The following is a 19,060-nucleotide window of genomic DNA, read 5'->3' on the forward strand; positions in this document are numbered from 1 at the left end:
TAATTATTTTTACTAAAGTACAAAGACTAAATTATAATTAACTAATATTTAATTAAAAAAGTTAGATAAGTAGTGGCACCAAATTTTTCATTCCCTATACCTCCCTCCCTCCCTCCCTCCCTCCGTCCTCCAAAATACACTGCATAAATCAAAGGAACATGGCAATTAGAGTGCTCTACCACCAACCAACCCTACTCACCTCCTCCACTTCTCTCCTCTCTCTCCGCCACTTCTCCTCCATCCAAAACCATAACTTCTCTTCGGATAACGATGCTTTCTCTCCTCGAAACGATACCCTTCTCCCTACCCTCCAACCTTCAAACGACGCTGATTTACTCTCCCAAATCCTCCTCCACCACCACAACCCATTCCATGCCATGGAATCATCTCTTCAATTACCCGGAATTTCTCTCACTCCTTCCCTCCTCCACCAAACCCTCCTCCGCCTCCGCCACAACTCCAAAATCGCCCTTTCCCTTTTCCACCACTCCCTCTCCCTCCCTCCCACCTCAACCGACACTCCACCCACCTCGACCGGCACTTCTACTACCTCAACCGACAGTTCAGCTGCAACCACTGTCACTTACAATCTTATGATCGACATTCTCGCCAAAGTCCGACAATTTGATGTCTGTTGGCAACTTATAGTTGAAATGGACCAACGCAACGTAAAACCCACTTCAGAAACTTTTTTCGTTCTCATTAGGAGATTGGTTGCAGCGGGGCTTACTCGTCAGGCAATTCGTGCTTTTGATGATATGGAAAGTTTTGTTTCCGAGCCTGTGAATGAGACCCATTTTTGTTTCCTGCTTGATACTTTGTGTAAATATGGGTATGTGAAAGTGGGTGTTGAGATTTTTAATAAAAGGAAGCATAGGTTTAGTCCTAATGTCAAAATGTATACAGTTTTGATATATGGGTGGTGTAAGATTGGTAGAATTGATATGGCCGAGAGGTTTTTGAAGGAAACGGGTGAGAGAGGGATTGAGGCTACTGTTGTTACATATAATGTTTTGTTAAATGGGATTTGTAGGAGGGCAAGTTTGCACCCGGAGAGTAGGTTTGAGAGGACGATAAGATTGGCAGAGAATTTGTTTGATGAAATGCGTGAGAGAGGGATTGAACCGGATGTCACAAGTTTTTCTATTGTTCTTCATGTGTATAGTCGGGCGCATAAGCCTGAATTGACGCTTGATAAGTTGAAATTGATGAAGGAGAAGGGGATTTGTCCGAGTGTGGTGACTTATACTTCGGTGGTTAAGTGTCTTTGTTCGTGTGGGAGGATTGAGGATGCGGAGGAGTTGCTTGGTGAGATGGTGAGGAATGGTGTTAGTCCTACTGCGGTTACTTATAATTGTTTCTTTAAGGAGTACATGGGAAGGAAGGATGCAGAGAGTGCGTTGAAATTGTATAGGAAGATGAGGGAGGATGGTTTGGGTTCTTTGGGTTTGCATTCATATAATATATTGTTGAGGATGTTTATGATGCTGAATCGATTGGATATTGTGAACGAGATATGGGAGGATTTAAAATCTAGTGGTTTAGGGCCAGATTTAGATTCATATACAATGTTGATTCATGGGTTATGTGAGAAAGAAAAGTGGAGGGAGGCTTGTAAGTTTTTTGTTGAGATGATAGAAAAGGGATTGCTTCCCCAAAAGGTTACTTTCGAGAAACTGTACAAGGGTTTAATACAGTCTGATATGTTGAGAACTTGGAGAAGGTTGAAGAAGAAGCTTGATGAAGAGTCAATAACATTCGGTTCAGAGTTCCAAAATTATCAGTTAAAGCCATACAGGAGATGATGTGCTATTTCCGCACTATGACAGACTTTAATCATTTACTTCTAGAGGTACTCTATTTTAACTACTGACTTCTTTTTGAAGTTTATTATAAGAGTACTAGTTGAGTTATGCTGAGTCATATGAATCTGAATAGTTTGGTTTTAGAATGGTGATTGATTTGCAGCACAACATTTTTATACATGGTTGGTGTTGTTACCATATTTATTATCACTCATTGATGAAAAACATGTAATGTTAGCCACTGGCATTGTTTTTTAATCAGTTTATGTCAATTGATCCTGCTGAACTAATGGATATGTTTTTTTCTCCCCTGAAAATCCTTTTCTGGCCTTTGATTTCTTGAGAAAATTCTTTTCCCTCTCTCCTGCTGTTGCAGAATTGTATCACCGTTTCCATCCCCGTGGTTCTCTTACTGATTTACCCTGCTTATGGACATAATTGGTTTCTCGATTTGAGCTTGAAAATAGAAGGAGTGCTTGGCATGCATTTCTCCAGGCTGCTTACTGCATCGGTTTTCAAAGCCTCAGAGCTTAAGCCTCGCCATTAGACAATTGGTAATGTCCATGAAGACAGAAATGGCATGGCAAGGTGCGTGCCACCAGACAAGTACCGAGAAAAAAATCTTAGCATATATGAACGAGACAGGATTTGCAAGATAAGTTTTGGTTGATTTCTAGAAGATGACTATCAAAGGCAACAAAGCTAGCAAATCTGGCCGGGGAGTCACCCTGTGATAAGAAAATGCTGTAATATGATTAACTACTGCAAAAGCACCACATAGGAGCGCACATGATTTGCATTGAAGGTGCATCTAAGTTCAACAACCTCAACCAGTATCATGAAAAGATGTGATAGTTTGAATAGTTCGTGATAGTTAGGCTGTATACTGTTGCAGGAAATATTAATATATACTTGTACTTTCATCCTGTCTTTGTTTTGCTACAATATTTACTCCTGTTGATAGGTTTTATTCTGATTCGCAATGATTGATCTTTACATCTATGTGAAGGAAAGAGTTTTGACATAATGAGAAAATACCCCCAATTTTCCTTTTGGTCACTTGATGTTTGATAGCATGCTACTCATATCGAGCAAGAGCAATGGCAAGAGCAGCAGGCATGCTAAATAGGAGCCCGAGTTTGAAGAACAAAAGAGCCTATCTAAAGAGGATGTTTGAAGTTGAAGAAGCAATCCCACGAAACTATCAAGAAGAAAAAGAAAGGGAAAATGGAAAGAGAGAAACGGCAAGGAAAACGAAATCCATGAAGAGACTGAGTTGATGAATAGCAGAACTCTACGTTCAGGTCTAGTCAACAATCATCAACACAACTAAAAAGAAATCATAAATAAATTGCAAATTAATAAATATTTAATTTGAGAGATATCCTTAAAATTAAAACTGTGTTTAGCATCGTAATCTTAGAGGAATGTTAAATTCAAGGTGTAAGAAAAATTAAATTAAAGGGATAGATTATAGCACCAAGAGAGCTGGGGATAAAAGTGAAAGGAGGTTAACAGTTTGAGGATCAAAGTGGAAACGAAATGGTTGAACTCTTACCCGATGTTTTAAAAACACAATTTATAACGGGGTTGCGAGAAACACTCTATAGAGTGATCTTCATGTTAAAAACACACAAACTCAATATGAATTTTTCTAACACAAATCCATCTTTTCTGTTTATAATAAGGCATGTTTCCCCATCACTGGCTTCGTTCAGTGTTCATGTTGTGGGGGCAGATTTTGTATCCAGATCTCTTAACTTTATCTTATCTTCTGGTCATTCAAGGGAATTTTGGTCACCCTTGTCCTTTTAATTTATGGTGTCAAAGTCCGGTCAGAACAAAACTCTTTCCTTTACATAGCTGTAAACACAGGATTGAAGATATCAGGAGATTGGGCATTGTAAACTTGCAGTCAAGAATATCCGTTGAAGAAATTGAGGAGAAGAAGATAAGTAGTGCGTGTCAATGACCTCGCCCTTTCTTATTGCGCTAACAGACAATGGGCGAAGGTTGATCAACATTTCAATGGAGGAACAAAGAGCTCTTCCAGCTCTTTTCCTGAACTCTACAATGTCCAATCTCCTGAGCTCATTCAATCTTCCCAATTCTCTCGTAAGAACATTGCTCTGATTTCCTCCAAGAAGCAAAGCTTTTGTAGGGACTCGTGTAAACATCTGATTTGCTCAGGTGCCTTGAAACCACATTTGGTGGGAGTCTGGTCGTCAGAATCAATTTCATAACGATACACTAGAAGGTGCCGTAGTTTTTGAAGCATCAGAATCGCTACTGGCAATGGAGTTGCACGGGCATGTTCAGATCCCGAACAACTGTGAAATCTGAAAATAGAGGAAAAATAATAAAACTATAGTTGATTACAAGCCAATCCCTTTTATAGAACTGGGCTATAGAACAATCCAATGTTCGGATCGAAATTTATAGGTCAGATCTATCACCCTGCAACCCAAACCTCTTCTTGGGCATCAGTCCATAAACATCATTGAAAGACTATCCATGTAACCTGGTTGTGATAGATTTACAACTGACTAGTCAAACCACCTGCATCAAATTTGTGATGTTCGAAAAACCGTTGATGTGTCTGGTCTGGTTTAGGTAATGCTTTAAAAATGTTCTGTTGACAATAAGACTAATATTCTACCTCCTGTCTTTGGGCTCTTTGAAAACTCCTTAACAGGTGCCCTTTATGCTTTAAAACTCTTAGAATCTTGTCAGTATGATCATAAAATGCAACATCGACAAAACTTTACTGAATTTATTCAGCTGTGGCTGCGCCATAATATTGTTGGATTACAAGAATTGATGCATTTCGCGCAAACTCAGATGTTGATAATGCCTCTCCCAATACTCCTAGATCCTTACAATCAATCCACTCTGATAGCCCTACATTGAAAGGAGATGGCACTCCTCGACCCCTGCCTACTATATATAAGATCATGATAATCAAACATTTCCTTTGTTGCTCTTATAATATCCTCCCCATTATTTGCCACCTTTTCTAAGTAAGTTGCCCGATCATTGCACATTGCCTTGAATCTGAACTCGTTCACATATTTGTCATCAAATTGTTCATCATTCTCACTCTCTTTTACCTCTTCCATTGTACTTTTAGCCTTTTCTCCTAGTCGGAAGTGCAGAACAGTTAAACGCCCTACGTAAGATCCTGCCATTCTCCATGCGTAAGCAAAGGCTTCGCGATTGTCAGGCCCTCCGGTGAAGAGCATGGTGACATTAAATTGTTGTGTCCCTAGATTCCCCTTATCAAGAATTTCTGATTTAAGGCCCTGGTCAACAATTACACCAACTGAACATGGAGCTTTTGTCAGCAGGTTTTGGTTGACATGCAGTTCTGATAGAAGAATTCTCTCGCACCACCTCGTTTCCACCTCCTTCCTTGTGAAATGGAACAGGAATAAAAGTAACATGTTTTTCCTCTGCAACACTGCATATATCTCCGCGCATGGTCGCGTAAGGAGACACCACTGTTACTGGTTGGATGGATATCGGATGGCTTGTTCTACTGCTTCCATTGCTTCCGAAACTGTGAGATTCAGTGTGGTCTGCCAGAACTCGTTCAAAGATGGGTTGGCTTAGATTACTAGAGTTATAGGCATCATGAACGATCAGCATTGCTGATAACGGCTTGTGAGTTCTACTAGATGAAGAGCAAAAATACTGATTGGTGATCGTTTAGTAGAATTAGAAAATTTCAAGAGAGTGCTAATTCCTGACAGATGGTGAGATTCATGAACACACAAAATGATTCTTAATTCAGAATCCTCGTTGCTTGTTTCAATAGTCCTTTGATTGTATTTCTTGAGATGCTTTGAAGACTGAGAAGCCCAATAGGGGAAAGGTTTCACAAGAGCTGTCATCACCACAAACACAACCACCATTGCAAGATATGGAACATTGTCCAAAGCCTGCATCAATGTCATAAAATGATTTGTCAGATATAGATCAAACATTTATATTAGATATACATACATGGTTAAGTTGATGAAGTTATCCACTACATATACCTGTACATCTCGGCCGATGCCAATAACAATCAGAGCCAAAAGGCCTTTTGTATTCATAAGAACTCCAAGAGGAATGGCGTCACGAGCAGAGATACCAAAGGCCTTACAGACGAGGAAAGAGCTCCAAACCTTGGCCGAGCAAGCCAAGACAACAATCACCACCAACATGACTACATTAGTTTGGGACATCATAAATACTAAGTCAATTCTACCTCCAGCAATCGAGGTTGGCGGAAGAAGTTGAAGATGAAGAAGAGCAAGCGAATCATGAATATAGCAAGGCTTAATTGTGCAGCAAAGAGTGGAACATCATTAACCATGGGGTTTGAGATTTTCCAAACAGACAAATTAGTGTTTACAGTGTCGTAATAGCATACATTCAAGGCATTAGAGGCTGTCATTTCCACAACAACTCCCCCTGGAAAAGTTATTGTTTCATATTCACCATGGTCAGCCATACTGGCAATGGCCCTTTCGGTTACAAAATCATAGAAAAAATATGGGAGAAGCCAAGCAAAGTTTCTCCTTCAGCACAACTAAACCTGGAAGAGGGCTAGCCATTGTTGACCAAGTTTTTTAGTATAACTTATAAAAAAATAATAAACAATATATATTTTACTACATTTTACTTTTAAATGTTTATTTTTGTGATTTAATTATATATTCCAAAAAAATTTAATTTTTTTATTTCAATTATTTTTTATCGTCTGATGTTAATCATAATCTCAAACACCATCGTAGCTTTTAATAAGATGTATTTTATACTTTAAAAAAATTATACCTACAAAAATAAATAAAAAACCTCAACCCCACCTCTGCAGACTTCATTCCCATCCCACTAAAATGTTCACTACTAATCACAACCAAAACCATTCTGTACTACAATGCAGTTTTCGAGAATTTCATGCAGGCACTAATTTTTTGTTTTTTGTTTTAAAATAATTTATTTTATATTTTCAACTCGTTTTTGATATAGTTGTTTTGATTCACTTGACATCAAAATAAATTTTAAAAAATAAAAAGCATTAATTTAATACATTTTCAAAAAACAAAAACTTTAAAAAACACCCAGCTACTACTACTATATCAAATACCTCTAGAAAAGAAAACAAGTGCTACAGTGAAACAAGAAAATAAAAGTTTCGTTGACAAGAGATGGTAGAATAGCAAGAAATTCAAAAATTGTTAAAAACTGAAACTAATGGCAATTGGTTAAGACTCTTAACTTAAGAGAATGTGTAGACATTAAACATTCAACCAGATATGTATCATTTCATCCAGCTCTCTGTTCAGGCCGTGGATCAACACAGAATAATCACCTCCATACATAAAAATTGTAGAGGTTGGTGGATTTCACCGCTTCTAAGAAATTGACAAGAAGTTCAAGAGAGAAATTTCGTGGGGAATGCACAATTCTTCGCTCTGTTTATCCAAAAATAGTATTTGCACTTTTGCCCATTTGAGATTTTCATCAACTCTTGCAAACATGTTCCAAGCTAACATGTTTCAAAACCAAGTATAGGAAAAGCCTGGATAGAGATAGCTGATGGCTATCTGGTTGTTTTATCAGCGGATGATGGAGCCTTTTCAACAGACCTGGCGGAGCTGGCACCCTCTTGAGTTTCGACAAGTTTGCGTAGCCTCTCTTGAAGGGCTCGCACTCTGTCCTCGGTTTTGCGAAGCTTTCTCCATCTATAGGTGGCCCACAGGCCTAAACCGCCATATACAACGATATATGAAGCCCACACATAGGGATAAGTTTCTGCATGCTCTCTGATTTTTCGATATCGTTCTACTGCCATCTCCCCAAAACCAGCAGCAGGGGGGCTGGAAGTTGGCTGATCTTCTTCTCCTTTTTGCTGACTAGCCATTTCCTTGGATTGTTTTCTACTACACACCAACCAACCTGAAAAACCTCAGCCAACGATGAAAATCTCACCAAGTGTTGCTCCATAGAAGAAAATAAACTTAAAATACGTGCAAGTATTGTCAAAGAAGTAAAGCCATCACCTAGAAATGGAATGACAAGGTCAAAGAAACTGAACAAGTATCATGTCAACGAAAAACAAGAAACAACTTCTAAAACAACCTCCATCACTTTAAACCACAAGAAGGTTATTCTGCTCTTTGTCGTCTTTCTTGCAAAATTCCTAGTTAATAACGCTGCTAATTATCTTATGGCATTTCCCGACCTTCAGTCAACCATGAAGAAAAATAATTTGAACTTGAAATCTTGAGTCGATTTCAATTTTGACAGACTGTAATTTGCTTTTAACCTCAGAAGCACACACATCTCATCTTGCATGTTGCTCAAGCTAATCCCAAGCTTTGCAAGGCAAAGTCTCATAGCCCCCGCTCAACTAATCTATGCAAAAGGGGACGCCAAACCCAAATTTCTTAAATACGAAAAAACAACATAAATACAAAAAAAAATTATGTACCCGATTAAAGGGTTTCAGTTAAATAACATCACAATCTGAGCTGAGAGATTATCATACTAAACAGGGATTGTTGAATTTAAAGGAGAACCCAGAAAAGACAGAGATCGTTGAAAGGTTGTGATGTGTGTGAGAGAGACTTAGAGGTAAGAAAAGAAGAGGATACCTGGTATTTTCTCTGGGTTTGGAGATGATTGATGGACAGACACCAAATTGCAGAGAAATGAGCTTGTGTTGAGTGAGAGAGATGGAGAGACAGAGAGGCAATCAGGTAAACCCCAACCAGCTGCTGGCGTCGCACGAGAGGGTTTTACCTTTTGTTTGTTTTTTTATTTTTTATTTTTTTTTTAGTTTAACGTAGGTGTCTGGGCCAGCTTGCGCATACCTCGAGTAATCCCACGGGCCCTGAAGTTAACGACAATGTAAGCCTCCAGTGGCCATCATATGAGCAATCTAGGGCTCGAACCTGAGATCACAAAGAGAGCAAACCTCTTGGTCCCAAACTCTTATTATTGGGCCACCACCTAAATAGTTGTTAGTTATTTTTTTTTATCCTTTTCCTCACATGGATGTGGACATATTTGTAAAATCTTGCTCGGTTTAATGTAAATTCGGATCTTGCTTGATTCAAGTTTTTAATTAAATTGAATTGGTAAGATTTAATTAGCTTGGGGAGGTTGTTAATTATTTTGTTTAGTAAGCTAAGCCCATCAACAAAAAATTAAATAAATAAAATTCATTTTAATAGAAATGATTGACCTAATAATTACGAGCTAATAAAGTCCTTTCTAGAATTGATATTCAAATTACGTTTAATAACTATATATAAATATATAGTTATACATAGTTATTAAACCTATAAAATGCCTTCTTTCCTAGCCAAAATTTCCAAAATAATTGTCTTTTATTTTATTTTATTTTCAAGAAACATAAAAACAAATAAAATTTGAAAAATAACATAAATTGAAGCACATTTTGTTCTCCCTTCATAAATAATGTATCTAATTGATTGTTTTTTCTTAAATACTCATAAAGAAACCCAACTAAGAAAAGATTATAAAAGAAAAGGACTCGATTTATAATTCTAATAAAATATAAATAGAAAATTGAAGGTTATTAGAAAGAAAAAGGAAACAGTGCTTGGTGTCCATGAAGGAAAATTGCTAGTCATTAAAACGCAGCTCAGAGAACACCATCATGTTGCCTTGCGGTATCCCTCTCCTCTGTGCCTGTTTTAATTCTCTCTCTCTCTCTCTCTCTCTCTCTCTCTCTCTCTCTGCAGTAGTTAATGGAGGCTTGACAGTCCCCGACCATCTACTTTAAAGAGGGTGGTTGGAAGTGTGGTAACGGTTGCTTTTCAAATAGCTTTTCGTGCCGAAAAGTATGCCAATAATGTTTTTTTATTTTTTAAAAATTATTTTGATATCAGCACATCAAAACGATCTAGAAAGTACAAACCGAACTCAATTTTAGCAAAAAAAAAAATAATTTGAAATTGTGCAAAAAGCCGTTTGGACCGCAGTACCAAACGGCCGACGCGCAACCATAATTTAAAAACTTGAAATATTAAATTGAATTTTTTTAATTTTAAATTATATATTTTTTTATATTTTTGAATTATTTTGATATATAAATATTAAAAAATAAAAATTTAATATTTCAGTCCCGAGCACAAAGGAACTCAAACTAGTGTTTCAAAGAAGAAAACAAAACGAATCTCAAATCAAAGTCCAATGAAGCCAGCCCACGTCAAGCATTTTAAGTTAACATCAGTCTGGGGTGCAAGAAATCAGACGATGATGTTTTCCCGCGCAATTTGTTTTATTTAATATTTTCTCAATAAATTTCAGAAACAAGATTTATTCTGTTTACTCTTCATACAAAAGAAGAAAAAAGAAAACAAATAAAGAAATTCATGCCAAGATTTCTAGTTAACGCGATTATCTGTGGGATAATTGTGTTTTCTCTAGCTTTTCCTCATTTTTTTACCATATTTTAGCTCCATTTTTACTAAATATAATATTAAAGTTATTGGAGGAAATTAAATATTTGTTGGGATTCCAAAACTTATCCAATTCACTTGAGATGCTTGCAAATCAATAACCATTTTTTTTTTTTTTATCAAAGAAGTGATCTCAAGTGAGAATGAGAGATGCCAAGCGAGTGAAGCGTTAAGGTATTATTGCATGATGTCTGCAATATGGTCTATAGTGTACAGTTTTATACAGGTGTTTTAAGTAATTGTATAATATTTCTAGTGTGGTCCGTTGTATTATTACTCTATGTCCATAGCGCCAGCATAATAATCTTACCAAGTATTTCGAGATATAGTATTAGTGCATTGGCATGTACTCGCAACAAATCAATATATTTTTTTAAAATATAAAAATATTATTAAAAATATAGATGATATTTTAAGCTTTTGAGTCTAACAATCATTTCAGATTCAATTATACTACTTCCAAGGAACTTGGATCTAAATCTGACCACCATGTCAGAACTAGCAACTTTCAAATAAAAAATAAAAAATACAGCCCAATAATTCTTTTAATATCTACAGTCTAATTTATAGTACTAATATTTTATATACACAATATCAACACAATGATTTTCCGACGCCTCATGAACCTCCCAACATCTACCTACCGTGTGGTCAACAGTATTTGCACTGTTATAGTATAATATATTTATCACCACTGATATCTACGGTGTGGTGACATGGGGCAGAAGGGCAAGTTTCAGGCATCTTCTTTTCAGCGGCTTCTTTGATTACAAAAAACAAGTTTGAAAAAAAACAAACATCTTTTTCCTTATTTATTCTTACAATCTCAGAGACCAGAGTTTTCGTGTGCAGAACAATAAGGTACTTTCTGTCCAGTAGCTTGTTTGTTTTCTCGAAGTTTGAGGACAGTGACGCCCCAAGAATCCAGGTACATGATGCTTGAACAGATAGCAAAGGAACATCACATACAACAAAGCAATTTTTCATCTTCAAGGGACAACACCAGCCAACCCAAACAAGTGTTTCAGAGTAAGAAGAACAGAAGGAATCTCAGCTGCGCTTCCATACAAATAATGGAGTCCTGCAGAAGATATTTTTAGCACCACTATGTGATGCAAGAAAGCAAAGACACTCGTCTTCGGGTACAGCTTATAATTGAAGAGAGGCTTTACTGTCCATATTCACCACCCCTAATATTCAGGTGGGAGTTTTGCTATGTGCTAAATCATTTTCTAAACTACATTAAGCAATGACCGAGGATTGGAGACAAAACCAGTCCATACACAGTAAAATAACTTTTTAGCCTAGGCGGAGGCAAACCTCTTGCACAAAACCTCTCTTCCAAGACCTCACCAGTGGATTAAACCAAGAAAAAGAATCTGAAAAGATGAACCAATACAAGCCCTTATACATTGAAAAGGTGGCACAAAAAGAGATAAACTTGCACATTGCTTTCCACTGGTCTATGGCTAGTGGAAGCTTGATGTGCGGCTCCATCTCCCTTGCAAGTAATCTTCTATTGAGACACCTTGCTCGGTGCTGCTAATAGAAAGGGAATCATCCTCTAAATCTAGTAATGCAAGATTAAGATGGGATTGGATGTTGCTAGGAAATGTTTCCCCGTCCATGGCATCATGTTCTTCTGATGCACAAACTTGATGCCTTGCCCAGTTCTTGACTTCCTCATCCCCTTGGAGGAGCTTCAGAACCTGTAGTCAAACGAAATATTCATGACCACATATTCAATTCATAGAAAGGAGAAAAGGAAATTACAGTCAAAGCATTCGGTGAAATTTAACTTACAAGGCTCATTTGTGGTCTCCATTTAGGTGAACGTCTGAGGCAAAGTGTTGCAGCTAATACCATTCTTTCGATGTGATCATCATCATGTTCACTACCTAGATGCGGAAGCAATTGGGAAACTTTACCACCCTCAAGAAGCGGCTTCGCCTGGAAGCCAGCATCATGCAGTAATTAATTACAAAATATAACATCAAAGGCTAATATTAACAAACTGTGAAATAGATTCCTCGGAGAACGACAACTACAGATCCTGAGATTTCTTTAGAAACCAAAAACAGAACATACAAAACCACGCACTCAGTTTATCCAAAAAGAATCATGTACTTTTAGGAACGAATTATAAATTCACCCCCAACCAACTTGAGAATTCCTCCTGACTAGTTCAACACAAACATATCCATATTGAAAACACAATCTTCTTTCAATTTCTTTGTGCACACATTGTCCTGACTTGTTGGTATGGCAATGGATTTTCAAATAGTCCTTTTCTCCCCCGTTCATATTAAGAAAAACAAAAACCGTCTCATTACTAGATACTCTCCAGTTCTGATTAAACAAGTATATGAGGGACCTTACCCACATGACAAGGCTCTCCTGGCCTTTTGGATGTTCACTGTTAATTGGCTTTCTACCGGAGAGAAGCTCGAGGAGCACAACTCCAAATGCAAATACATCAACTTTATCACTTACTTTGCCATGCATGAAATACTCTGGAGCCAAGTAACTGCCACAAAGGGTTTACATAACATATTCATCAAACTCTAAAATAACTTTGAAAATAGGTACAAAACATGACTTGCTGATCAAATACTCACCCAAAGGTTCCTGCAACATCAGTGCATGTTGTATGGCAAGAAGTAGAAGCCCAGCAAGCCAGTCCAAAATCTGACAGCTGAAAAGACGAATCAAATTATAATAAACATAATAAACTGCCAAGAATGAAAGAAAACCTCAAATAAAACCACTGAAAAAGCTCCAAGAATGAAAGAATACAGCACCTGTGGCTCAAAATCATCTGATAAAAGTATGTTTGAAGATTTTACATCCTTGTGGATCACAGGCTGATCACAGCAATTATGCAAGTAATCAAGTGCCTCTGCTACACCCACAGCCACCTTGTATCTCTCTTGCCAACCAAGTGAGTTCCCATCTTTCCTATTACCTAGTCAGGAAGTAGCAATTATGAGTTAAGGGTCACTTCAATGGAGAAAAATAAAATAATCTCATCCGATCCCAGGCAGAGAAAACATGTACCATGTAGATTCTCTTCCAGGCTTCCTCTAGATAAAAGGTCATAAACCAGGAGTAATTTGTTTTGCTCAAAACAGAATCCAAATAGAGAGATTATGTTCTTGTGATGTAAAGTTGTAATTATCTCAATTTCCGCAATAAACTCTTTCAATACATCTTCAGATGGCTTTAAGATTTTCACTGCCAATTCCTTTCCATCAGGAAGGCAACCTTTGTAAACATGACTGCTACCACCCTTGCCTATCATATTCTCTGAAAGTTAAAAGTTACAGAACAAGTTAGGGGAGGAAAGACAGAATGTGCTCAGGTCAAAATCAGTGAAGGGAAATTTGGATAAAAAATGAACCAGGAATGAAGTTTGAGGTGGCCATTGCAAGTTCCTCATAGCTGAATAATCTACATGATGATGAGTATCTCTCGCGTAGATTTTTCAACTCTTCCGGGATGCCATCCAAGTCATGGCATGGTGAAATGGGAGTCCAAGCAACCTCAGGCCCCATTGGCACGATTGCATAATTCTCGACTTCTAAATTGGAGTTCTGATCTGCATCTGCTAGTGAAATATTCTGTTTTTGATCTGGATGTACCACAGATGAAGAGTTTCGGGTGGGTATCCTAAATACCCATTTAACCACAGACAGCCTTTTCACATGAGCTCTCTCCGAGTGCTGCTGCTTAGGGAAAAGTACCCGGCGAAGAAATGACCAACCCTGTTTTGACTCCAATGCTTCACTCACATTGGACTCTGAATCCGACGGTGCCTTACTCGTTTGAATTGGTACCAAAGCCCATGAGTTATCATCATTGCCATCCCAACATGACTCCTCCAATACGTGTGTTCCAGAATCATCCGGCAATAGCAATGGCGGAGTACGATTTGGAGAATTCTTATTCTGAGATTTTTGTGAGTAATTTCGACTTTCTTGGTTCAATTTCTCTGCCACCAAAAAATCATTTGCGTCAGTTTCTCAAGAGGGACAAACTAAGCAAACAAGAACCATTATTTTACTAGAGCACAAGAAAACAAAACTAAGAATTCTCATATGAGCATTATTCTCATTATTGAAACAAATCAAGAACATGAAAACTCCAAAAGACTAAACAATTAAAACCTTGTAAAGGATCATTACTTGCAACTGTTGCTTCTCTCTGGAACAAAATTTTGCCACTCCTAACTGCGTAGACAGAACAACCTTTCGACAATTTTTTAGCACAATACTTTGCTGTTGAGGTTGAAGAGTTGAGCTTCTGACGTGTATTGGAAGTTCCCACAATCAGCTTAGCAACATTACTTGCTTTTGCTTCCTTTACCAGAATTTTCCTCACCGATTCACCTCTACACACTTTTAGCTTCAAATCTACCTGAAAAAACACCTCACCCAATTCAATAATAATCCTCTCAATCTCAACAGTAAATATATAATAAAAAAAACCTCCATTTTCCTTGGTGCAAATCAGAATTTCCACCAACGTTCCAAAATTCAACAACAAAAAACATATTTTTCCTCAATTTTCTCGGAAACCAAGCAGGAAAACATCCCATTCCCAAAACATTAAAATTGAGAGAAAAAATGCTAATTTTGGAAACAAAAGTGAAGGTATGGAACCTGCTTTAAGTTGCAAAAACCTTCATAGACAGCCAACAATGAATCAAATGTCTTCACTAATGACAAAACTGATCCAGTCCCTGCCACACATTCTACACCACACCACCAAAAAACATACAAAAAGATCAACATTTGACAACAAATATAAAAGAACTCATCAAAGAGAAACACCCAAAGTAGAGACCTTTACCACTGTTACCATTACCAGTTCCAGAATCAAGAACATGAAGCGCAATTACACGGTCACCAGGCTGTGCCATTTTCACAAGTGACCATGTCAAAAGTTCTCTACTTTGTCCATCAAGTTTCACTCCCACCACCAACACTACACCTTCATCACCACCACCGTCGTCTCCACATCCACCGAGGACAGTTTTGTCAGTGCCCATGACAAAGATTCCCACTTTTACTCCCTAAAAAATTATTGCTATGGCTTCTCTGTATGTGTGTCTCTCTCTCTTTCTCTCTCTGTGTGGAAATCAGAAAATGAAAATGATCGTGGGCATCATGTATCTTCTTTCTTATAAAGACTTTTATTTTTTTTAACGGTCTGTAAGGGATGTTATTCTATGCTTCTTAGTACATGCTTATCAACTCTGTTTTGCAGCCTCAGCCGTTGGATGGAACAAATGGCTTTTTAATGGCTATGATGCTTGAAGTGATGCTTGTAATCATCGGGATATTCTCGAATCAATTTATTAACTGTATGCTTATGTGAAAATTTTTATTTTTGACTTGAACTGTGAGAGAGACATATGAAAAAAAAATCTATAATTTTTTTTCTATGAGATGGATATGACTTTTTTTATCTTTTTTCTTTTATATATGTTTATCTTTTCTAACATTATAAATATTAGTAGTTATAAATTGAGTATAACCATAGTTTATATTATATTTTATTTTTATGGATTTTGTTAGGGTGGAACTTATTTTATTGTAACTTCTTCTTTTTTTATCTTTAATGGTAATCAAAAATAGAGATTTTTTTATTATAAAAGTTTCCTTGTAAGGATATTGTTAAATAAATATATTTTATATGTATTGTATTTGCTTAAAAAGATCTTATAAATAGAATAGTTAAAAATAAGGTGATGACCCAACATGTATAAGCTTGACAAAATACCAAGCTCAAGCGGCGTCAATCTAGTTTTATTTCAAGCCTAATATATTTAGATCCAGTTATGTACTGAGTCCAAGCGCACATGTATCTGTGCAAGACATTAAACTTAACTCCTTTATGTTTGGCTACATGATGAGCCCAAATGCATGTGGGTAAGGCAAGATATTAGACCCAACTCTCTTAGACTTGAATATGCGTTGAGCCCAAACGCTTGTAGATCTGGTAAGGTGCCACACCTAACTTCCATGGATTTGGCTACTCGCCAAGTCCATGTGCTTATGGGTCTAGTAAGGTATCAAACATAACTCCCTTAAGCTCAACTAATAACAACCCTACTCCTTAAAAGATACGAGGAGATCAAGTGCTAGGCCTAAGCTCAAACAATGCATGAGATTGAGCACTAGCCATGACTCTTAGGTTCAAAGGGAGTTGGAGGGCGGCACCGAGTGCGGGGAGTCAACCACCAGGAAATGCTCAAGACTAGGCCAAGGCCGCGACACCTTAGTCCTAAAGGTGTAGGGCGGAGTGTTGCACAATGCCCAAGACTAGCTCAGGCTGCGACGCCTAAGTCTAAAGAGCATAAAGTGTTGGGCTCAAAGCACAAGCCTGAGGCCAATCAATGCACGAGATTGGGCCTAGGGGCGACACTTAGGATCAAAGAGTGTCGGGCATGGTGAGCCGGGCACCTCAAATGGCTTAGCGCGATGCCTACACACACATATATTGTAAACATGGGTTCGGGCTAATAAAAAAATATTAAAATTTATTGATAAATCCTGTTAGGTCACATTATAAAAGAAAATATCTGAATTTTCCAAATTTGGATTACATCTATTGGAATTTGCTCCATCGCTAATTGAAAATGAGTCTAAGCCAGCATGAATTAACATGGAAACATATGACACTACCAGACTTCATTATAGAATATCCAAACCATTAATCAAAGTCAGTTTCTTTAATCTAGTAAAAAAGAAAATAATCACCAATCGTTTTTGAAAAATGGAAACAATCATGATGAGCGAGGATAGTCGAAAAATGACAATACAGATCTAACCACGAGATTTAAACCTATAAACACATAAACTGATATGAATTAAAATTATGGAGGGAAAAACAAGCTGCCGCCATAAGAGGCACTCGTGGCAATTAAAAAGCTACTTTTATGGAAGTTGGTTTTTTTTTTTTTTTTTTTAATTTCTTTTTTGTTTTAAAGATAAAATATAAGAGATTTTAGAGAGTATATCTAGGAGGTGTGTGATAATGAGTTTTAATTTATTTATTTTTTATTTTAAATTAATATTTTTAGTATTTTTGGATAATTTTAATGTACTGGTGTAAAAAAAATCAAAAACACTAAAAAAATTATTTTAATATTTTTTCAAATAAAAAATATTTAAAAAACAACAATTATTATATTTTCAAACATTTTCTTGACCATGTTTTGTTTGATTTATTTTTTCATGTTAAGTCCTTCTCATAATGTTAATTAAACAAGTCAAATTATTTTATAATAACTTGAAGGGTTGTGTTGTGAGTGGAATCACTCCAGCTATTTGATAATATTGATGTTGTTTGAATTAAATTCTTTATTAAGAAAATATATTGAACTAAATATTTGTTTAAATAACTAAATATTTTTTTTTAAAAAAATAATTACACATTTGGAAAATAACAAAATATCTTAAAAACGTAAGTGAAAAAACAATAATGAAAACATAAATAATTTTTTGACAACACTTAGCAAGGAGGTGGAAGAAATCTGACAGCTAATTTGTTCTTCCTTTTATCTATAAAGTTTTCCATGATAAAATAAGCTTGAAAAGGTGTGTCCATTTAACACAGTAATCATACACATAAATATTAAAAATATAAGTTAATCCGGACATCTATCTATGATTATTAAAAATAATAATAAAAACGTAATGCTTGAAAGATGCATTAAGTAGAAAGGAGGGCCATCCCTTTTCTTTTATGCCTAGCTAGCTAGCAAGCTATAATTAAGGCACATCAAAATTCTAAAAGGATGGAGTGGACCGTGAATTCAAGGAAAGGATCATCGCAGAATATTTACAATTGAACCATCAAAATCGCTTGCTTGATAAGGCTTCCATGTTCACAATTTCTCTTCCTCGATCCTTCACTTATTATTTCTAGCATATTAATTATTATTTTTTTCTGACTAACCTCTTGTCCATCCAATTGTACGAACCATTCTAGCAGAAGTTAAAAAAAAAAATTAAAACTAATTAAATTGAGAAAATTAAAAAAAAAATAACTGAAAAAATCAAACTATAAAAAATAATCGATTAAACCAATTAAAATTTTTAAAAAACTAATCAGTTCAGTTTTAATTTAATAAATCTAAAACAAAAAAAAAATCAAACCTAACCCAACCTAAAATAAAAAAAATCAGAAAAAAAGACTAAGTCATACCAGAAAAAATTGTTCATTCTAGTACTTTTGCTCACGGGAAAAATTGATTTATATAATAAATTATCCCTAAAATCAAATCAAGATTTGACCATTCAAGAAAATTAAAGAGGGGCATGCATGCAATAAAATGTGTTTCGTCACTAAAGAGTATTTATAATTAAAAGAGTACATGTGGTTGTTGATCAAGACGAGACCAATAATACTCTCTTGTTCTTGAATTCATATTAAAAAAAGATTGTTTTTTTTTTTTTTAATTTGGAGGGTTCCCTGCGTAATAGATGTGGTTCCTGCTGGATGCTTGTCACTTTCTGGTAATTTATTCAGGGTTTGTTTGAAAGTTTGTAATGATTATTATTTAAATTATTTTTTATTTAGAAATAAATTAATATAATATTGTTTTTTATTTTTTAGCTAGTGTTTTTGACACTAGCAAATTAAAACAATTAAAAAACAAAAATAATAATTTTAAAAAATTAATTTTAGCAAACATCCATTTGGGAAAAAGAGATGTTATTCATATGGATTGCAAAATGTTAATTAATATATTGTTAATCCTTAAAT

General features: G+C 36.1%; 2 protein-coding genes and 1 long non-coding RNA gene across 6 annotated transcripts; 1 reads left to right on the plus strand and 2 right to left on the minus strand.

Moving 5' to 3' along the window:
* The first annotated feature begins 109 nt into the window (after nucleotides 1-109).
* LOC118030650 (pentatricopeptide repeat-containing protein At2g13420, mitochondrial) lies at nucleotides 110-2,807 on the plus strand. The gene is made up of 2 exons (XM_035034839.2): nucleotides 110-1,852; nucleotides 2,182-2,807. The coding sequence occupies exon 1, from the start codon at nucleotides 159-161 to the stop codon at nucleotides 1,803-1,805; it is 1,647 nt and encodes a 548-aa protein (XP_034890730.1). The 5' UTR covers nucleotides 110-158; the 3' UTR covers nucleotides 1,806-1,852; nucleotides 2,182-2,807.
* A 4,264-nt stretch (nucleotides 2,808-7,071) lies between these two features.
* Nucleotides 7,072-8,615, minus strand: LOC118030658 (uncharacterized). The gene is made up of 2 exons (XR_004684367.2): nucleotides 8,450-8,615; nucleotides 7,072-7,751 (listed from the first exon to the last, which is right to left on the minus strand). It is a non-coding gene; the product is annotated as an uncharacterized lncRNA (long non-coding RNA).
* A 2,692-nt stretch (nucleotides 8,616-11,307) lies between these two features.
* LOC118030664 (protein kinase STUNTED) lies at nucleotides 11,308-15,449 on the minus strand. 4 transcript variants are annotated; one of them, XM_035034884.2, is made up of 10 exons: nucleotides 15,152-15,449; nucleotides 14,947-15,038; nucleotides 14,452-14,701; nucleotides 13,686-14,276; nucleotides 13,343-13,591; nucleotides 13,087-13,250; nucleotides 12,904-12,980; nucleotides 12,665-12,812; nucleotides 12,089-12,235; nucleotides 11,308-11,994 (listed from the first exon to the last, which is right to left on the minus strand). In XM_035034884.2, the coding sequence occupies exons 1-10, from the start codon at nucleotides 15,333-15,335 to the stop codon at nucleotides 11,755-11,757; spliced, it is 2,142 nt and encodes a 713-aa protein (XP_034890775.1). In that variant the 5' UTR covers nucleotides 15,336-15,449; the 3' UTR covers nucleotides 11,308-11,754. The 4 variants fall into 4 exon arrangements, with proteins under 4 accessions (XP_034890775.1, XP_034890757.1, XP_034890766.1 ...); XM_035034866.2 differs by having other exon boundaries at nucleotides 15,137-15,449; XM_035034875.2 differs by having other exon boundaries at nucleotides 14,470-14,701; nucleotides 15,131-15,449.
* Between the last annotated feature and the right edge of the window lie 3,611 nt (nucleotides 15,450-19,060).

Source organism: Populus alba, chromosome 5, assembly GCF_005239225.2.
Source record: "Populus alba chromosome 5, ASM523922v2, whole genome shotgun sequence".
Lineage (NCBI taxonomy): Eukaryota > Viridiplantae > Streptophyta > Magnoliopsida > Malpighiales > Salicaceae > Populus > Populus alba.